This window comes from Aulonocara sp. 'chitande type north' Nkhata Bay, linkage group LG18 (genome assembly GCF_057382095.1).
Source record: "Aulonocara sp. 'chitande type north' Nkhata Bay isolate Kocher_YH1m ecotype deep benthic linkage group LG18, A_spYH_male_GT1.1, whole genome shotgun sequence".
NCBI lineage: Eukaryota > Metazoa > Chordata > Actinopteri > Cichliformes > Cichlidae > Aulonocara > Aulonocara sp. 'chitande type north' Nkhata Bay.
This window is the reverse complement of record NC_141361.1, coordinates 38,334,153-38,353,135: the sequence shown is the minus strand read 5'-3', so window position 1 is coordinate 38,353,135 and position 18,983 is coordinate 38,334,153. Positions and strand designations below refer to the sequence as shown.

Genomic DNA, 18,983 nt, shown 5'->3' with positions numbered 1-18,983 from the left:
GCGCAGGCACTGGGTAGGGCAGCTTGGGGGTCCTTAGATCTTGTTGGCACACGCGCGTGGCGCGAGCGGCTTCCAGAGTGAATCCGCGCTGAACGGAAGTGCTTGTGTTTCTGTGTCTGCAGGTGAGCACAGGTAATGTAAGCAGAGTGAAGCTGTACAAGAAGTGTGTTCGAGAGATGTTGTTATGAACATAAATACAGCGTGAATGTTGGCGTGTGCAGTTTAAATCTCGTACATGAACTTGTGCGAAACTGTGTTTCACCTCTCAAATTGTCAATAAGGGGATCAGAGTAATCCCCAGCAGCCTGCTACATTATAAGTTGTGTAAACATACATAGGGGTGCACAATATTGTCAGTGTGAACAATACTGAGTATCTGGTTATTTTGTCAGCACAAGTTCTGAAATAACATAAGGAGCTGGTTACAGTGGTCCTGTATCATATTCATCGTATTCAGTGCACACCTCTGAGTTGAAGTGCTTGTGTTTCTGTGTTTGCAGAACAAAAGACAAGTAACGGAAAACTATTAGAACAACATGCTTTCTTGACATGATGTTCTTCTGCTTCCCTGGCTGCTGTGTCTGTGGCGATGTTGTTCACTTTGTGTTGTTGTAGCGTCCTCATGATACTCAGTTTGTGCTCCAATAGATTATGAGAGACAAACATAAAATCCTGATCTGTGGCACTTACTGGTTAACCCTACACATCGACTTCTGAATTCATTATTGACGGGAATTTTACAGCCTAAGAGATCTAGCTCACGGCCCACTGTTAGTCAGCGGTGCTAGTTTTGTACTTTGTGCAAATGTGTTGTTGTCAGCCAAGACTGAAGAAGTCGCTTGGATAAGTTACAAAATATTTCTTGCACTGAAAACGTCACATACAGATGAACAGAATCAACTTTCTGAGATGATTTGTCTAATTAATCTATTACGTGATTCTAATGGATTCATTAGAAATGTTACATAAAGGCATTTGTGTAGTTAATGTCCAGATTAATAATGCTATGTAGTGGATGAGGTCCAGGATTGGCAATGTAATATTAAAAAAATTAACAAATAGCACAAAAATGATACCATCCTCCTGGAGAGCAAAGAGCAAAACTTGAACTACCAAAATAATACAGAAAACAGCAGCAGTAAAGCTGCTTGTTCATACTGTCTTGCATTTCAGGGTGTAAATGGCATTTTTCCATGTGTCTCGGGTTTATGTTAGAGTAACTCAACAATGTGTTAAACTTTAAATACAAGTGGTATAAAATACATTAGATGAATACAGACATGTATAATTTCAGACCATAGTATATTTTACTATAGTTTTAAACCTCAAAAGCCAAAATGGCATTCTCAAGTAAGACATGTAGTTTAGCTTCCCTTTAAACACCTAACAGACGTGCTGCAAAATATACTGACTGACACAGACACTTTCAAAAACAGACACTTGTATAGTTTCTCAGTACTCAGACTTCACAGTACTGACACAAAGATATGATGTAACAGGTAGTTTATAGTTGAGTAAGACAGGCCCTGCCAGCCTTTTAAAGAGAAAGATGGGTAATAAAATAATTGTTCCCACAAACTAAACACAATGCATGTTTACTTGTGGCCGTTGTTATTCAAAGCTCACTCCTTTCCGCCTGTGACTGTCCATTGTAATCGTGGAACTCGCAACAGACAGGAAATACAGAGAAATAAAGAGGAAAGTCACTCTTCAAGATTTCCAAGGTGTTTCCTTTGCTGTTACAATGTGTGCGGACGTCAGAGAGCAAGAATATTCTGAATCGCTGTTCTTCCTCATTACCCATCATGCAATGTGGGAAAAGGAACACTCCTCTTGTTTACCTGGAAAAACACAGAGACGACAACTATTAGCCGAAGGGAGAGGAACAAACGAAAGCAGAAAGAAACAGACTTAGGTTTGTCCTGCTAAGCATGACTCGGGTGTTCCGCTTCGTGTGGATGAGTCAGATCCTTTTTATATGTACTTCTGGATATTGCTTCCCTGCCGTCTTGCATTTCTAAGGTGTGTGCGAGAGAAGTGGGACGTCAGAGTGGGAGGGGCTGCAGGGCTTCCTCTGTGTGGACTAACTGTTCATATGGTAAACAGAGGGTCACGTGGGCCAACAGTGCTGAAGCAGTTAGGAGAAAAGGGAGGGAAAGAAACAAGGAGAGGGCGTAACTTGATACACAGGAGGACTTTGGCCTGCTTCATGTGCAGGAGGCGGTACTTTCACCCTGAGTCTAGAGGACATTGGATTACACACCAAAAAGAAGGGAAACAAAAGATCTGAGTGCCATGTTGTGGTTAAAGTGAAGTTTGGCCTGCCTCATCGGGTTCAGTCCTTTTATTTAGATTTATCTGGACACTTTTTAAAATCTGTTCTCTGTGGGAAAAGCCAGTGTCTTCCTAGTTTGTAATCTCTTCATAGTTTCTTCCGGGTAAAAGAAGAATCAAGATGCCCACCTTCACTGTGGTGCCAGTGGAGGATGTGGAAGATGGCAGCAACAGTGGAGCTGCAGCTGGAGGGAACAGACCTATCAGCTTGGGCAAAATCTTTTCAGAGGAGCAAGAGGCTGACAGTGCAGAGGATCCTTTTTCAGGTAGGTGTAAACAGTTCTTTGCTGATGTGCTCATACACAAGCCTGCTTTTTGGGGGTTTTGTGGTTGCTATCCCAGCATGCACTGCGGGAAGTATAGGTGTGCAATTTTGATAAACTGCATGCGTCATTGTGAGATTAAATATGACATTGGAAGCGCGCTGACACAAACAGATGCATGTTTTGACAGGCACATGCTTAACACATATAGACACCCACAAGGAAAAATGCAAAGTCAGAGATGAACTAGCTATAACTTGCACTTGGATGAGTCGGGCAGGAAGGGGGGCCTTGGTGTTGGTATGTATGCCTTAGCAGCCCTGAATGATGGTTAAGGCTCCTTGCCTCATTGCATGTGTTTCTGTATGTCAGTTCTTGAACAAAGCAACTAAATATACCGTAAACTAAACTAACCTCAAACAGCAGGGAAGTTGTGTAAAAGAGGCCTAACTGTTTTACAGTGACAAAGTACAAAGTCTATATCCTTACATGAAATATTATTATACCTTTTAAAATTACTGCCTGTTTTTCTTTCACCTTTATAACACTTAGTTTAACCATTTTTCTTTGTGCACATGTTGTACCTCTTTACATCCATCAGTTTCCCAGTCAACCACTTTGGGGGTTGGGTCAGGTTGTTTGTGCTACACGTTCCAGATACCTTGAAGTCGTATTTCGAAGCTTGGGAGCAACGCGACTTCAAATAGTAGTCTTTGTTTAATATTCAGCAGTGGGATTGTATGCAACAGCTGAAACATTTGGTTGTTTTCTCATTTTACTGCAAAAATCTACATTCTTATGCTGTACTGTCTGAAATCTATCAAACTCCTCTTGTGCATTTCTGGCTACTTTTTTGCCACAGTTTTTAAATGGATCAGTAAGAGAATTTTATAAGGAGCAAATCCTCAATATAAAGACTTGTAGATGTTAGAAAATTACTGGATGTAGGTTGCAGAAACAGAACAGACACGGGGCAATGCTCGAAGAAGCGGAGAAGCTTGAAGGCTTTGTTTTCTGGAAAGACAAAAAATTGCTTCAAGATTTTTAAGTGATAAAGAAAGTCATAATGTCAGCTGATATCTTTATTGTAATCTAGGTGTGCTTGTTCTTTTTATTACTTTAGACTCAAAAGTCTGCAGAAATGGCTTCGAATGAAATCCAATTACAAGACACTGCCTTGTTTAAATATTTTGATGAAGTAACTCTACTGCACAAGTGTCATGTTTATGAACAGGCATACTTTCCATTTAGGGAAAATTCCTGCAATAAATGTAGGTTTGTCTTTAGCTAAGGCATTTCTGGTCATTTTGCTTTGAACTCTGGTTGTCTTGCTTCTCTCGGAACTTCTTTTATGCCTCCTCTTTTGCTCATCTTTCATATGTGGGCCTTTTTTTTAATCTGTTTTTTGTTTTCTGACTTTGATCAGTTAGATTTCACAGTGAGCCCGAGTCACCCATGGTCATCATTCTGGACCCACCAGTTAGGACATGTTCCCCCAAAGCATTTGTGAGATTAGAGGCAGATTTGAAGTATCAGTAAAACAAGCATAACAGGTTAGGTTTTTTTATATTCTAACCCTCACTATAATAATGTTAAAAAGAGAGCAGACCCTCTTTAAACTCTAAGGTTTTACATATGAGTACCACATTAAAAATTAGCTTGCTTCTTAGTAGGTCTTAAAATGAGGTAAATACAGTCTTAGAAGAACTACAAACCATGACACGTTACTTTGTTATTTATTTGACAGAAATTAAGTGTACATGGTTATCTGTTTCAGAAAGAGAGTCAACGGTTAAACTTAAGAGCTCACAGACTGATCCAACATGCTTACTGGCAGGTTTTCTTCAACAAACCCAGTTTCTTTCCTTTTCCTCTCCTGTGATCCCAGTTTGGTGTTTTTAATGTTTAACATGTGCGTTTTTGTGCTTAATCCACCATCAGTTTAAGGACAAAGACAGTGACTAAATGCATTTATTTTCAGCGATCAGTCATATGTTGCACTCAGTCTTGTTGATGGACATTGTTTGTCACAATTTGGATAGCGCTAAATAAAATTACTCTCTTTTTAATCTAAATGTTAGACTCCACATTGACGCACATGATTTGTAGAACCAAATCACATAACGTTGGGGTGACTGTAGCTCAGGAGGTAGCCCAGGTTGGAATGTTGATGGTTTGATCCCTGGCTGCTCCAGGCATGACAAATATCCTTGGGCAAGATACTAACCCCAAGTTGCTCTCTGAATGTGAATGTTAGCTAGAAAGCATTTACACAGAAAAAAAGTGCTTGTATGAACGGGTGAATGAGGCCAGTTGTGTAAAGCGCTTGTGGTCAGAGTAGAGAAGCACTATATAAGAACCAGTCCATTTACTATAACTGAAAACTTGGTAAAGAACCAATTTTTAATTTCTTGAATCTTTGAAAAACACCAAAGGTAACACGATTGGAAGGAGATGGAGCAAAGTGATTACCAAAGAACTATTGGCTGTGGACTTGACATGTCTTGGCATGATAAGTATCATATTCTTAAGAAACAATCTGAGGTATGCAGAATATGGATGGTATTTAAAAGCCATGCTGTTAAGAAATAGAAAAAGGACCTGAGAGCTGTATCTGGCATTTCAGTTGATCTTTCTACAGAAGCTTCGTCAAAAATGGTCTCAGTGGACGGCTGCCTCCTAAGAACTCATTTTTAAGACGGGGATAAAAGACTGAAGTATGCCAAATTATAGAAGAACTAATGTGAGAACGAGTGGCAACAGGTCTCATGAAGAGATGAATCCAAATTTGACATTTTTGGTTCAAGTTATTGTCAATACAGAAGAGGTCAGGAGAGAGGTCCAACATCCTTACAGCCATCTGTAAAACACGTTGGAGGCTCTGTCATGGTTTTGGGCCACATTTCAGCTGGTGGTGTTGGGACTCAAACACCACTACCTTGCATGAGCATGTATGTGTCCACCATCCGCATGTTTTTTTTCTGAACATAGGTTACTGCCTTTCTTTCTTTCTGTTAGGAGTTTGCGTAAATGCATCGCTACATTTGGGCGCACTCTGAGGAGGGTGCATTTGCTCGTGTGCTGTAGGGCTGAACGATTATGGAAAATAATCTAATTGCGATTTTTTTGCCCCAATATTGCGATTGCGATGCGATATGCGATTATTTTTTAAGGTCTTTGTCTTCTGTATTATTAAACAAAGACAAGCAATACATCATATAGTATGGCCAATACTATATTACATTAATTTTAAACTGTTCTTTCCTGGAAGACAGACCTCTGTTATGATGACATGAGGTGATGCATGAATTGATGACTGACATTTTTATTTAACTTCTTCAATCACAACAGTATATTTGAACATACACAATAGTTTATTTTTAGCTTACAAACATCTGAGCATAAAGTGCTGACAAGGAACCCTGGTGTAAACATTAAAATGAAAGTCAGTACAATGTGCAGATTGCAGAAATATACATAAACAAAATCAGTGGCTTTACCACACTCAGTTTTTCGACATCTGTGAACTACTAGACAGTCATTCAATTAAAAAATAATATTAAATAAATAAAACTAATAAATAAAAAATACACACATCTTACTGATCTCTGCAGTCAGTAACATTACACATAAAGTGAAACATAATAGCAATTGTATAAACACACACACAAACACGCTTTTAAAATTTAAAGGCGTGAAATTGGACGGTCTAGCCTTCAGATTAGCGTCACCGCTGTCTCGGTGGAGTTTAATAAACTCAGCCGTCTGCTTCTTGCTATCTAAAATATAACCAGACACTGGTGTAAATTCTCGACTGTCTCATACTTCTGTTTAATAAGTTTTCTGTTTGACGTTTAGTCAGCTGTGTGAAAACCAAGGAGGAACCCACCCGGGGGATTAATAAAGTTTTATTTTATCTAATCTAATAACTTTAATCTCAGCCAAACCGATTTACTCACGAACAAACAAAACACTGAAAAAAGCCCAACAATAACATTTTTAGGTTGTCTAAGTGACTTATATATTACGTTTAACCCGAGCAGCGAAACTCCGCGGTGATCTGAAAATGATGTGCCGGGAGTTGTGCCGTTCTCGGCCGCATCAGTAACCCTCGAGCTCCCGGCTAGCTGTCGAGCTGGTGGGTAGCAGACGCCTCTGAAAACGTCGAAGCACTTTTGCAAATATGGGATATCTTGATAAACCGAGCAGATATTTGATGTTTACACAACTACTTTCTCGCCTGAAAATATGTTAAAAGTTTATTTTGTGACCCAGAAAGATTAGTATGAGTAATTTTAAAACTTAGTAGCGGCCGCCATTGCTGGAAACTGGAGTTTGGCTGGGCTGCGCTATGAATTCTGGGATATGGTAGTAATTTGGACAGCCTTCGGCGCGTCGCTGTGACGTAATCGGTCTACAAATGCGGCCTCAGGAGGATGCAGCCCATGAATTTGGACATGTCCAGAGTATAATCGCAGCCTTTGCGGTTAGAAAATTGCACTTGATCATGTCGCGATATTATCGCAAATGCGATATATCGTTCAGCCCTAGTGTGCTGTTAAAACGGCGCTATTATTGTCATTTTTTTTCTGTTTACTGCTTCTATTAATTCCATCATTATTAACTTACTCATGGCCAAGTAAATCAAAAAATCGCCCTTGTAAAAATGATCGACAATAGGCTCAGCCTATCGTCGATAGTCGATATATTCGCCCAACGCTAACTGACAACGTTTCAGTATGACAGTGATTCCAATGCAGTAAAAACATACCTGCATAGAAAAACACACAATGGAATCAGTCATGGATTGGCTTCCCCAGAGCCCAGACCTCAACGTTATTAAAGCAGTGTGGGATCATCTGACCAGAAAATTGAACAAAAAGCAGACAAATCCAAAGAAGAGCTTTGGAATATCTTTCAGGAAACCTGGAGAATTATTCCTGAAGACTACTTAAAGAATACCAGGAAAACTGTGGAAGACTCAAGGGGCTGATACCAAATATTGACTTTCAAGCTTTTTAGAATTGTACAGACTCAGCTTTAGCTTTATATATGGTGTTGTCATATGTGTTTGCAAAATGAATAGTTTTAATAAATTGGTGCTGGTAGGGCTGTGCGATATGACCAAAATCTCATGTCCCGATATTAAGACATCTATCGTCCGATAACGATATAAATCACAAAAATGTAACATTTTCTGTAAATTCTGTGAATCTCGAGCAGCTCGACCTGAAGTGTTTCCAGCTGTGTGTCGTGTAGCTGGAGTCGAGTTTTTTAACCGATGCATGAAACGATACATTTTTAGACATAAGTTGTAACGGACGCCGTTTTCTTTGTGAGTATTTATTACACGGCGTGCTGCGGGGAAAAGCCTGTTCTAACGTTTGAGTCTAAGGTTTATTTTTAGCACCTGGAGGCTCTTTTTAATTCTCATCCGTAATTAATCTGCTCTTTCACATGATTCAGTTTATTTTGAAAAGTCTCAACAGGATCTTGAGCTTTATTGTGAAAGGTTTATGTGGAACAAGCGGACACGCCGTGGTTTTACCGTCGTTGTTGCTAACGACAACGCATACAAAACAAAGGCTTGTCTGTCAGTAGTGTGGTTATATTAACTTTAGGAAATGAATATAGCCACTACAGTGACCATCAAAACCATGAAACAATATTGCCGTAAACAGTTTATTTTGCGACACCACGAAATAAACGACAGCGTAAAATGAAACGACAGACGTTTTTATATCCGATAGATATCGTTATATCGAACAGCCCTAGGTGCTGGTGTGTGCATATGTATATATAATACAGAGTGACGTGATATAAAAGTAGTAATTTTACACATTTACATAGTTTTTGTTCTTCATATAATTAAACTTAGTTTTAATTTATTCATTCTTTATTTTTATATTCTATTTAATTTTTCTATTTGAGTGAGCTTCATTCTTTTTGTGTGTGTGGGTGATTTGTTGTTGTTGTTGTTGTTTTTTTACCTCATTTAATGACTTTGGGGGTGTTTTGGGGGTAGTGGTTTATTTTCAGTGCTTTTGCTCTTTTAAGATTACATTATGTCAACATATAGGATAAGGAAATTATTTAAAATTGCTTGGAGCCCACAGGGGGGGATGAACAGGAAATCCTCCCCTGAAAACCTGTATCTCTTACTGATGCTAATGAGGGGAAAATAAAAAGGTTTCCAAACAATGTAGACCCTCTGTTATCTGTGTATCAAGGTCCAACAGATCCTTTAGAGTGGTGACCCTATAACAACTCATAATGTAATGTAAAAACATTTTACTACAACTTTACTCCTTACAATATGTCCTTTCTGGAGAAGACAAAAGTCACAGATTGCTCTGCATTCGGACAGACGAGCACACACGTACGCACCGATTTATGCATAGTGCTGAACAGACAAGATGCAATCTGTATAAACAACTCATCATTTTCCAAAGAAGTATCCGGTGTCATGTGTACAGTGTCCTGTTTCATATTGTCCCTCTTTTTCCTTGTCAAGTTTTAGCACGTAGTTTTGACACATGTTGAGATTATTTGTTTGCTTCTGAATGAACCTCACTGATGAAACTCAAAAAGCAGGGCATCTCTATGAAAACGAATACAGAGAAGAAGACTGGAGTAGTAAATGATAACCGGTCATGTTGTCCTAGAGACACACCCAAACTACTTGCCAAGCAGTAGACAAACCGGAGTGTGTTGATCGCTACTGTAAAGCAGAAATTTCACTTTTAATTCAATTAAGTTTTATTTTATTTACAGCACAACAAATCACATTAACAGCTGCTTCAAGGCGCTTTTTATTATAAAGTGAAGTAAGGTTGTGAGGTTTGCGTTGCATTTTTTTTCCAAGTTTCCTGCATCTCAGAGAATCTATAGGAAATGTTTCCAGGCAAGTTGGCATCTTCCATACAAATTACAGCCAACAGCGGCAATCCACTAGAAACCAATGCAATCACAAGGAGGTATTTAGTACACACCTTCATTGCATGCAGTTTCACCCAGACAGCAACCTTGAGCAACCACTCACCAATTGTTGGAATATACACCAACTGGTTGGGTCACTGCCTGGTTTCTAGGCTTATGTGACTGATACCTTAGATGGAAAGAAGAATACCACAGTCAGGATCTACAGACTCTAGATTTAAATATAAATCTAGGGCTTTGTTAGCTGAACAGTTTCCTCCCTTAGAGCTATGCCAAGCAAATTGGTTGATCACATTCACACAGACCACCTAACTGGTGAGTTGGTGTACCAACCTTTGCAGCTGATCCTGTCACACATTCTTGAAACTATTATTTAAGAAGTTTAATATTGTATTTAAACATTTGCCTAACAAGGGAATTAAAATTACATGCCAAAACTGGTTTTAACATCCTTGTTTACAGTGAATTGGAAATGGAGATTTTCACCCATGGTTTATCCACTGTTGCTCTTTACACCTTAGATACTCCTCGTCCAGCAAATTTCCTAAACTCAGCATTAAATGTCTTCATAGCATTTGTCTGTTTCATTTCGAGGTGGTTCTCATGTCCTTCTTCTTTCTCCAACGCAAAGGACATAAATCGTCATGTGTAGCTCTGTTTTCCATATGTTAGCCCTTTGGGGTTGGAGAACTGCCAAAAGCAGCTGCCACCCTGTTTCCTGTTTAAAGGATGTCTATTTTGGGTCAAACTGTTACTAGCTAAATTGTACAGGGAGCGTTCACAGGGCATGGGTTTGTGTTTTTGTTTGCTTGTCATTCTAACCAAGGGGCTCTCAAATCACATGCCACAGATAACCTGGTGGGCTGGTCCTGCAGGTGTGCTCCGAGATGTCATTTATAATACCTGTTTGTTTGTTTTGTTTTTTTAAATGATTTTAAAAAAAAGTCTCGTTTTGAGTTTTGTACTTGTTTCCCAAGAATCATGTGAGTTGTCCACGCTAAGCAACACATGCATGTAACATATGTTTCCGTAAAGAAAAAAATATTTGTGCCAAATGTTAGATTGCAAAAATATTTTTTATATATATATTTTTATGGTCACCTTAGCAAACACATCATTTTTTGCAGCCTTATGAAATTTCCCCTTGTGGGACTAATAAAGGTATATCAAATCAAATCAGATTAACTGACACTTAATAACAACTTACATGTGCCAAATGGATTTTAGTGTGTTTTAGTAATTTAAATGGATTAAACATTTATTGAACATAGACAAAGTCTATGTGGCATTTTGTACATATTGAAATGGAGACCTCTGCTGGTTAACATGATTACTGCATCAAACTGTCAGAGTCCTTTACGCTCACTCAACGAACTTTCAGAGGACATTTAGAACTCAGCCCATTTTAGAAGTCTTTTGATTTTTACCTGATAATATGATGATTTGCAAATTGTCTGACATGACTATATGATGACAGACCATGTTCCCCATCAAACAGTTCTGACAAGATCTATACAGAAAATGAATGCAATCTGACTTTGTTTTCCCAAGTAAACTATTAGAAAAATTAAACACTGGCACATGAGGTTTAGATAATATAAAATTGGGTACTGTACACCAACGGATGTGGCTTGAAATTAACGTTGCTTTATGCAGCTATGTACAGCAGTCTCTTTCAAATGCTTGTTTCATAGATGGGGTGCCCTGGGACACCATTGGAGGAAAAACTCAATTTTAGCAGGGCAGCCATCGGCCACGACTGCTTATGTAGTGAGGGGAAAGAGAAAAAAGTAGCTCATAAGGACACTTGACAGTGACACACACATAGGACTCCAAGCTAACCCATTTGTGCTGTTGATCAACACTATATCATGTTTGGTGGATTTTACCATGTAATTCAGCTAAGAAATAGTCGATTCTATATAGACCTTGAAGTGTAGTGTGTGTGCTTGTGTATCTTTCTAGATTTCACACATCACATTTTTATCTAAAACTTGCACCGCTGGTGAAACAGCTATTTCACCAGTGGTTCTGTTGAAAAGTATTCACATATGGAGTTTTGATATATCTAATCCCATTAAGAAGCTTTGAATTTGCCCAGGATGTCATTTTACTATGACTGTGTTTTTAATGACTTCTGAGGTTACATTGGCCCGCCACAACCTCTACGACATCTTGTGGAACAAATTGCTATCACATGAAAGTATAGCCCGGCTCTAATTCAACCTTACTTGATATCTCTTTGGCAGAATACAAAAGCATTTTAGACATTAAGTCACAGCTTCATATTCTTTTGATAACTCTATTTCACTTTGCAATATTCAAAACCAATTTACATGTGCTGGTTCTTATACAGCAGGGGTGCCCAATCCCGGTCCTCGAGAGCTACCGTCCTGCAGCTTTTAGATGCATCCTTGTTCCCACACACCTGAATCAAATGAATGGCTTGTTATCAGGCCTTTGCCAAACATGATGGTATGCTGAAGAGGTAATCAAACCATTTGATTCAGGTGTGTGGGAACAAGGATGCATCTAAAAGCTGCAGGACGGTAGCTCTCGAGGACCGGGATTGGGCACCCCTGTTATACAGTATAGCACATTCTTACACTTGAGGACTCATAGCATTGTACAACTTGCCTCATTCACCCAAGCACTTTTTTCTACGTATCTAACGTTCACACTCCAATGGATGCATCAGAGACTTGGGGTTAGTAGCTTTCCCAAGGATAATTGGGATTGAAACACTAACCGTCCAATTAGTAAATGATCTGCTCTACCTCCAGAGTTATAGCCACCCTAATTCAGACACAAGGATTTGCAAAAACTAAATTTTAATGATCAGTAACATTGAATCAAAGGTTAGTGAATATGATTACAGTTAGAGTTTGCTGATATAGTTTTGATAGCTTTAGGGCATGAATAAGCACGCATACATACCACAGAGTAACACATATTTGAGAGACGGGCAAGAGTGAAAGTGAAAAAACCTCTACATTTACAAGTAAAACAGACTAGAGTTTGTATATGCAAAAAGATTTTTTATAAAATTGCATGTCTGGATGTTTTATGGACTGATTAGGAAATGATGCTGATATTTTGCTCTATGACAGCTGGGATAGTCTACAGCCTGAATTTGTCCAACTCCAGGCCTCAAGGCCCTGTGTCCTGCAGGTTTTAGATGTTTCCTTGATCCAACACAGCTGATTTAAATGACTAGAATACCTCCTCAACATGTCTTGAAGTTCTCCAGAGGCTTGGTAATAGACTAATCACTTGATTCAGGTGTGTTGACCCAGGGTGAGATCTAAAACCTGCAGGGCACCAGCTCTTGAGGCCTGGAGTTCCCCACCCTTGAGTTAAGAGAGTGGAAGGGTGGATGTATAATTAAAAAAGATGCAGAAAGAAAAAGGCTGAAAAGAAAAAGGAGCAACTAATGACCCAAAGCAAACAACCTTATGTGCAGCAGCAAACATGGCATTTCCTCTGTTCTGGTTTGGTCACTAAAACTGTTTGAATGCTTACACACACAATTCATCACTCTTTGGACAACACCTAACAACAGTTGGGACAATCAAGAGCTTCTGGAATGTCTTTCTGGATCTGTGTTTATGAGCAACCTCATCCTACGATACGCCATTGGATTTAAACAGCTGTTAGTGGCAGGCTTACAGTACATAATCACTATCTCATTGTTGTTTTCCGATGATATCCTGCCTCTTAGTGGGTAGTCCCAGCTTAGAAGAAGCAATCTGAGCAAAGCTGTTGCCCCGACTCTATAACCCTCGGTATATAACCCTTTTGTAATCTTATTTTAAAAGCCAGAGAGGCTTGCTGTACAGGGAGTGCAGAATTATTAGGCAAGTTGTATTTTTGAGGAATAATGTTATTATTGAACAACAACCATGTTCTCAATGAACCCAAAAAACTCATTAATATCAAAGCTGAATGTTTTTGGAAGTAGTTTTTAGTTTGTTTTTAGTTTTAGCTATTTTAGGGGGATATCTGTGTGTGCAGGTGACTATTACTGTGCATAATTATTAGGCAACTTAACAAAAACAAATATATACCCATTTCAATTATTTATTTTTACCAGTGAAACCAATATAACATCTCCACATTCACAAATATACATTTCTGACATTCAAAAACAAAACAAAAACAAATCAGCCACCAATATAGCCACCTTTCTTTGCAAGGACACTCAAAAGCCTGCCATCCATGGATTCTGTCAGTGTTTTGATCTGTTCACCATCAACATTGCGTGCAGCAGCAACCACAGCCTCCCAGACACTGTTCAGAGAGGTGTACTGTTTTCCCTCCTTGTAAATCTCACATTTGATGATGGACCACAGGTTCTCAATGGGGTTCAGATCAGGTGAACAAGGTGGCCATGTCATTAGTTTTTCTTCTTTTATACCCTTTCTTGCCAGCCACGCTGTGGAGTACTTGGACGCGTGTGATGGAGCATTGTCCTGCATGAAAATCATGTTTTTCTTGAAGGATGCAGACTTCTTCCTGTACCACTGCTTGAAGAAGGTGTCTTCCAGAAACTGGCAGTAGGACTGGGAGTTGAGCTTGACTCCATCCTCAACCCGAAAAGGCCCCACAAGCTCATCTTTGATGATACCAGCCCAAACCAGTACTCCACCTCCACCTTGCTGGCGTCTGAGTCGGACTGGAGCTCTCTGCCCTTTACCAATCCAGCCACGGGCCCATCCATCTGGCCCATCAAGACTCACTCTCATTTCATCAGTCCATAAAACCTTAGAAAAACCAGTCTTGAGATATTTCTTGGCCCAGTCTTGACGTTTCAGCTTGTGTGTCTTGTTCAGTGGTGGTCGTCTTTCAGCCTTTCTTACCTTGGCCATGTCTCTGAGTATTGCACACCTTGTGCTTTTGGGCACTCCAGTGATGTTGCAGCTCTGAAATATGGCCAAACTGGTGGCAAGTGGCATCTTGGCAGCTGCACGCTTGACTTTTCTCAGTTCATGGGCAGTTATTTTGCGCCTTGGTTTTTCCACACGCTTCTTGTGACCCTGTTGACTATTTTGAATGAAACGCTTGATTGTTCGATGATCACGCTTCGGAAGCTTTGCAATTTTGAGACTGCTGCATCCCTCTGCAAGATATCTCACTATTTTTGACTTTTCTGAGCCTGTCAAGTCCTTTTGCCTCATTTTGCCAAAGGAAAGGACGTTGCCTAATAATTATGCACACCTGATATAGGGTGTTGATGTCATTAGACCACACCCCTTCTCATTACAGAGATGCACATCACCTAATATGCTTAATTGGTAGTAGGCTTTCCAGCCTATACAGCTTGGAGTAAGACAACATGTATGAAGAGGATGATGTGGACAAAATACTCATTTGCCTAATAATTCTGCACTCCCTGTATATTTTTATATTTTTGTTGCATGAATGTTGAAAAAGCAGCTTTCATACCAATATTCTTTCTCACTCAATACCACATGCGAAATTTTCTTACAATCTTCACTATGTCATGTGCATCTACGGTACACCATCCTCATTAATTTATCTTCAACAATCACTAAATCCATGCAAGGCCCTGGGCTCTTCAAGGCGACAGTGTAGCCTACAACACTGTGATGTGAGTGTGATAATATGCCATATCTAACAGTCATAGACCACTGCATGACAACCAGGGGCAAAAGAAGCCAGTCTGAACAGGCCAGTCATAATGTTAATCTAAGCCACTGTGTCTTTAAGTGGTGTACAAAAGCTGTTAGCAAAACTATAAGCCTAAAGTGTGGCCAAAGCCTTCATTTGTCTCCAGGGGATCAAACCTTTGACCCCTGATTCTCTATAAATGGTACTGGACACAGTTGTCACAGAGCACAGCTATATCAAATACAGCCTGGACCATGTAATGCAGTCTTGTGCTGTTTTTACAAAGGCAGTGGTTGCAGCTCTGGGCCAGTAGTTTGATGTACAGGTCCAACAAAACCCATACTTAAGAATCCTTGGGACGACATTAAACCACAGTTACTGCCCCTGATGTGTCATCAGTCTTTCGTGGTCAGTAAGAGTAGTAGCTATGCAGGTCATTTGCATTAACTATTAGAGAGACTTTGGACTGCAGACTATCATTGGTTCTGGTAATGTTGCTAACATAATACTGACAGAGATCCATCAGTAGGATCACACCAGCCGTGACACATTTATTTGTGTGCTAACAATAAAAAAAAAAACATGGAATAGTCATGGGGATGAGTATGGGTGATGCTGGCTGCTCACTGGGATTACCATGCTGAGACAAGTAGCCTCCCACTAACACCCATTAATTTCACTAAGAACTGATGACACTCGGTCCAGGCAGACTCACACCTTTCTGAAGTCTTCTACAACTCTGTCCTTGTTTAAGAGCAACAAGTTATAACATCAACATACAAGAGGCAGTCAGTAAGCTAATTCTGCAGTGACAATTAGTTAAATCCAAATGGAAATACACATCTAATGATTCTGTCAACCTCTTGCCTGTTTATTCATTGGTTCTTTCTTTTTTTCTCCTTTTTTACCTCAAAAGGAGATGACAACCGGAGGGAGTCCTCTGCATTCATCAACCCAGACATGGACACAGAGACCTACTATGAAGGCAAGAATATGGCCTTGTTTGAGGTAAGATGAATTAAAAATGAATGATTTGTCTGTTTTTAATACATATAGTCCAAAACATGCTGCTAACGATTTAAACGGTATGTAAGATATAGTTTTTGTTATTATGTAACATTAATAGAAAACAGACAGGACTGTGTGACCAGATGGTTGCAATTTTTAAATCTTTGCAATAGGAAGAAAGTCAGACTGGGGTCATTGAGTGCTTCTGTTTAGTTTGTCCCAAATCTCTCATAAACAAAATCAATCTGAGATGGTCTCAGTTATCTTAAAGTCTGTTCACTCACTGTCATTCATACATGGAAAGTGTGCTACATACTAGAGATGGCACGATACCACTTTTTTATGTCCGATACCGATATCATAAATTTGGATATCTGCCGATACCGATATGAATCCGATATAGTGTTTTTTAATCAACAAAACTGTTTTTTAAAATATCTTGCTGCATTTTGCAAGTCTGCAAGTTCATACTCAAGTTTAAAACAACAACTACACTAAAGCTATTCTGTTATACCTGTATACAAAAAAAATATTTCATAGTTCAGCAATACTGATCAATCTAATAAACTTAAACCTACACCATCCTCCCTATTCTGGTATTTTAAAGAGTACTTAGCGTAAATATTAAGCAACCTAACTAATAGGGTTCCAACTCCCAGCAACAACAAAATTAAATAAATAAAAAATAGGGAACCACCCCTCACGCGCCACCTCATGATGCTTAATCGACGTAATCAACCTTAATTTGATGCAGTGTGAAAAAAAAAATGCACAGAAATCAATTATTTTTCAAGAAATATTAAATAGATTCAACATCTTTCTTCAACAAAATTGCAGACTGCACAGATGGTACCTTCCCAAAGGAAAAAGTACTATAGCTTACTAGGGTATATATATTAGACTTAATAGTCACTATGTACAGTAATTGACTTCTATTCATTTTACATCAAATTAAAACTTTGGGTGTCAGATAATTATTTATTAAAAGCTCGACATTTTAAATGAGAATAAGAAAGAAAAGTATGTCTTTGTGCCCCCTTTTCCCTGTTAATGCCCTATCGGCCCCCCTGGCTAAACTTTGCTAGATCCGCCCCTGCACAGTTACCAGCCGTCAGCTACGTAGAAAAAGATCCTCGAGTAGAAAGAAATATTAAATACATTCTAACAACAGCTGATCAAGCTTAAACGTGCTGCTGTTGTTCAGCCGCTGGTTTCCTCTTTCTGGCGCAAAGTGGACCAAAAACAAAAGAGAGACAGACTCGCGACAGAAAAGCCGATCAGCTGATTTAAGCAGTTTCACGATTGAAGTAGCAGCCGGAGAGCGAGAGACAGTCGCTCGTTAAGCTTAACGTGGGAATGCTTTACAAACATTCAGAGATGGACTTACACACTTGCTTTACTTCTCTCGGGGATAACTTTGTTGGAGATGAAATGCCAGGTTGCTAGCAAAGCTCCACATGCTATCCAGACCACCGACAGGTCCCGCATGCCACAGCTGCTCTATCACATGATGCATACTGCTCCGACGTGCTAACGTTCTGAGGTGAGTTACGGCGTGTTGCAAGTTTTGTGAGGTGCTTTCGTGATATTTAATGGATCGGATTACATTTTTTATTTTTCTCCGATATCCGATCCAGTAATTTAGGTCAGTATCGGACCGATACCGATACGTAATATCGGATCGGTCCATCTCTACTACATACATACACAATAAAGATCTTGGAGTCAATAAAGGGAGTCTGAGGAACATACAATAGGAAATATTTCTTGGTCATGCTTGAAAGGCCTGGATTGGTCTTTATTTTTATATGTTCTCTGTCTGTTTACAGGAAGAAATGGACAGTACGCCCATGGTTTCATCTTTTCTCAACAAACTGGCTAATTACACCAACCTAACCCAGGGTGTTCGTGAGCATGAGGAAGCCGAGGATGGAGTCAGGAGGGCTGCAGTCATGGTACGTGACTCCTGTTTTTGAGCCAGCAGAACTCTTAATGAAAGCATGCATGCTTTGCGCCAACATAATCGTTAGTGTAGTCCTCAACACTCGGAGTGCTTTCTCCTGAAATCTGTTCTGGCGGGATTTTTAGCATCTGCAATAAAACTTCAGCACCGATTATATCTGTACACAAGAAGGCCTTTCTTTTCGTCTGGAATATCTGCTTATCTTTTTCATCTGCCATCCTGTTTTTATTTTTCGATATACAAGCACATTCTGTTTCAGTATAACATGAAACATAAAAGGCAGCACAAACAAAAAAGGAGGTTTCGTGTTTCATTCACTTCACTGAATTGAATTAGCAGCACAGCAGCTGTAAACGTCCTAATTTTGATCCTCACGTTCAAAGGGTTGAGTTAATATGAAAAATAACCCCAAGACGTTGTTGTGAAGGAGTAATTATCTATAGAGACCAGACGTTTTATGCTAAACAGTGCAGTTAGAAAGTGTTTGGATACAGACACAGACCCACAATTTTAAGTATCCGACTGTAAAGTTACTCTATGTTAGTTAAGTTACTGTTACTGCATCCTTATTAAAGATATTTAATCCTTACATGTAGTTTATTTTGTTTCCATGCTTTGAAACCAGCCTTTTAAAGTTTATTTCAAGATGAAAGCCTTAATTATCTTTTTATCCAACCATTTTCTTGCACTTCTCCGGTTCAGGATCAGAGGGGCCTGGCCTATCCTAGCTGTCAAAGGACATCCATCTGTCACAGGCCTAATGTAGAGAGACAGACTGCCATTTGCACTCACATTCAAACCTACAGGCAATTTAGAATCCCTAATTAACCTAACCAAACTAACTG

General features: G+C 39.4%; 1 protein-coding gene across 8 annotated transcripts in view; it reads left to right on the top strand.

Moving 5' to 3' along the window:
• Window positions 1–18,983, top strand: part of LOC147309142 (solute carrier family 12 member 7-like) — a 44,816-nt gene continuing 25,833 nt past the window's right edge. Inside the window, exons 1-4 of one of the 8 annotated variants that reach the window (XM_086270630.1) lie at window positions 1–132; window positions 2,429–2,600; window positions 16,084–16,175; window positions 18,005–18,130. In XM_086270630.1, the coding sequence (XP_086126756.1) occupies window positions 2,456–2,600; window positions 16,084–16,175; window positions 18,005–18,130 (363 nt within the window). In that variant the 5' untranslated portion in view covers window positions 1–132; window positions 2,429–2,455. Of the gene's footprint in view, window positions 133–1,255; window positions 2,601–16,083; window positions 16,176–18,004; window positions 18,131–18,983 lie in introns of those variants that run through there. The other 7 variants (XM_086270631.1, XM_086270635.1, XR_015125942.1 and 4 more) reach the window with 7 other exon arrangements.